A 3177-nucleotide genomic window follows, 5' to 3' on the forward strand; every position below is an offset into this window, starting at 1 on the left:
TTCACCTGGAGACTCATAGAGAAAGTATATACAGTGGTCCCTCATTTATTGCAGCAGGGTTTCTCAGAATAACTAGCCCCTCGCCACACACTTTATACACTTTATTTATTTATTTATTTTTTACACACACACACGAAGATTAGTCACAGTTCTCACAAGTTGATTCTCACAGTGCAAACCTTTGTAGATTTCAAAACGTAAAAGTATCATTATGCCGTGTTTTTTCTTCGTCTGCCTGCCACTTTTGTGCACCTTTTTCCCTCCAGGAGTGATGATGTCATCATCACTCCATAATCCATTGAGATTATCACATGACATTTATGAACGAGGATATTTTTTTTTAACTGTTTTCAATTTAATGTAATATTTAAGTGTTTCTTAGTTTTAGACTAGTTGGTTAGTCTTTTTCAATGTTTTAAACCATATCCCAGGTTTTTACTTCACCATTTATGGAGTTTTAACAAGCAAATAAAAGACAGAGCTTAATTCTGTAAAGATTAGATGAAAAATACTCAAAGGATAAATTCAATTGGTTTATTATTTTGTTACATAAGTTGAAAAAAGTAAAACAAGTAACTACAGAAACAACATAAAAGGAAACTTAAACAATCAAATAAATAAATGAAGGGGGGGGGGGGGGAAGGGGTAAGGGGGTAGGGGGGAAGGGAGGAGGAGAGAAAACCCCAACAATCCCCTCTGAGCAAGCACTAGGCGACAGTGGGGAGGAAAAACTGCCTTTTAACGGGCAGAAGCCTCCAGCAGAACCAGGCTCAGGAGGGGGCAGTCAACTGCTGGGACTGGTTGGGGGGGGTGAGGGTGAAAAAAAGAAAAAAGATTAAGAAGGTAGGGAATATGTGTTAGGAGAGAAAGGGAGAGGGGGGACAGGAGAGGTGAAAATTAAGATGCATCACAGGTGGAGGAGGACGAGGCTAAATCATCTGAATAACCAGCAGACGCCTCTTTTCTTCATTTCCAGGTATTTTTCCATGAGCGCTTTTTTCTCCAGGATAAGGGTTCTCAACTGATCGTTTGTTTCTGCATTTTGCTCCTCGAGTTGCTTGCATCTTTGCTCCATTTCTTTTAATCCTGCTTGTTCTTTTCTAGGCTTTTCTTTCGGGTCTTCGTATGTTGTCTCCTCCATTGGATTTGCCTTGCACATGTCTGTATTTCTCTCTTGTTTTTTCTTGTACATCTCTTCTATCAGGTCAGTTTTTCTCTTGAATACTTGATGCATAAGCAGCAGGTATTCATATTTTTTCTCTTGTTGTTGCTTTTGTGCCTGCATTTCACTTATTTGGCTCTTCAAGTCACTGACCCTCAACAACATCTCATTCATGAGCTCTGAGTGTTTTTTCCTCATTCCATCGATCGTACACTGCATCTCTGAACATTGTCTTTCCAGTATTTCCTTTTCTCTTTCCAGGTCAGGTGTTTTTTCCCTCATTTCATTACAAAATTCTCGCAGTTCTAGATTCCTTCTCTCAAAGTCCTGGAGAATACGTTTTTCTTCTTCCTGTTTCTCTTTTTCTTCAAGAAGCTCTTTATTTTTGCACTCTGTTTCATCAAACCTGACTTTCAGCTCTACGTACATTTCCCTCATGGCTTTGAGTTTGTCCTCCATTGGTATTTCTTTTTCTCTTTCCAGTTCAGGTGTTTTGTCCCTCATTTCATTACAGAATTCTCGCAGTTCTAGATTCCTTCTCTCAAAATCCTGGAGAATACGTTTTTCTTCTTCCTGTTTCTCTTTTTCTTCAAGAAGCTCTATATTTTTGCACTCTGTTTCACCAAACCTGACTGCCAGATCTACGCACATTTCCCTCATGTCTTTGAGTTTGCGCTGCAATCGTATTGTCTTTTTTCTTTCCAGTTCAGATGTTTTTTCCTTCATTTCATTACAAAATTCTCGCAGTTCTAGATTCCTTCTCTCAAAGTCCTGGATAATACGTTTTTCTTCTTCCTGTTGCTTTTTTTCTTCAAGAAGCTCTTTCAGTTTGTGCTCCATTTGTATTTCCTGTTCAGTCTTCTGTTGGCGGATTTTTTCAATTGTTTTCTCAGCTTCATCGAGCTTTCCTTGAAGTATCTGTATCTCCTCAATAGTAGCTTTCTTTCCTTGAAGCTGGGCAGATGTTTCTTTTAATTCGGCACTCTGTGTTCCCGATGAAAAAATACGGGAAAAAAAATTCTTTCGTCCTTGACCAAACTTCATTCCCTCATTGATAATTTTTATATCAGGCTGCCGTTGCTGTTTTCCTTCCAGGTCTTTATTTCGTGCTTCCAATTGTCTGCACTTCTCCTCTAGTTGAAGCTTCTCTTCTTCAATTTGTTTAACTTTGTCATGGAGGTCAGAGTTTTCCTTCTGACTTTCCTGTAATGCCCTTTGGATTGATAAGACAACATCCATGGTTATTTCTCCTGAAGAGATTGGCTGGCCAGACCACGAAGGAGAGGCAGCATTATTTATTTTTCTTTGTCGGCGTTTTCGTCCCATGTTGGAGCCTGTGCACAGTGACTCTGAAAAGGCTTAGAAATATTTGCAAATGTATCTCGTGTCGAACGTTTGAAGTCTGCGAACAAACTGCTTTAAAATTGCTGCTTCTGATCCCTATTTATAGACTTCAGAACTTCAAAGGATCAAAGGTATTAATGATGTCACATCTTGTGACATCATCATTCCGTAAGCCAATCAGATGGTCACATGACATTTTAAAATGGGGATGTTTTTTTTTGTTTTTTTGTTGTTTTTTTTTTAAAAGTTTTTTTGGAGTTTTCACCATTTGCTCCAGGAGCTGCGCCTGGATGACGGCCGCTTTCAGCGGTACTGTAATGTTTGCATGCCTCAAACATTAATGATGACACCTTCAGTATTTCTCAGTTCCATTCTTTAATTCTCAGGCTTGCAGCGGCAACACAGTCTGCAGCGCTAACTTGTTCATCTACCGTTTTCTGTTGTCTCCTTTTTCTATATCCTCCTTCTGCCTTACATTCGACCTTTCAAAATAAAAGTTCTGTAAACATCACAATCACCTCCTTTTTTTTTTTTTCTTTAACAAACATAGGTACTCAGTGAGGTGAATTATTAATCTGAACCTATGATAACAACACCTAATAAAATTACTGAACGTTCTTATTACTTGAGTTTCTCCACACCTAAACATCACTTAAACAGCACTGCATTTG

General features: G+C 38.7%; 1 protein-coding gene across 1 annotated transcript; it reads right to left on the reverse strand.

Moving 5' to 3' along the window:
- Positions 1-934: 934 nt before the first annotated feature.
- Positions 935-2488, reverse strand: LOC148100801 (uncharacterized). Its single transcript, XM_087846782.1, has one exon. The coding sequence runs from the start codon at positions 2486-2488 to the stop codon at positions 935-937; it is 1554 nt and encodes a 517-aa protein (XP_087702908.1).
- Between the last annotated feature and the right edge of the window lie 689 nt (positions 2489-3177).

This window comes from Neolamprologus brichardi, chromosome 10 (assembly GCF_056152115.1).
Source record: "Neolamprologus brichardi isolate AB-2024 chromosome 10, ASM5615211v1, whole genome shotgun sequence".
In the NCBI taxonomy this organism is placed as follows: Eukaryota; Metazoa; Chordata; class Actinopteri; order Cichliformes; family Cichlidae; genus Neolamprologus; species Neolamprologus brichardi.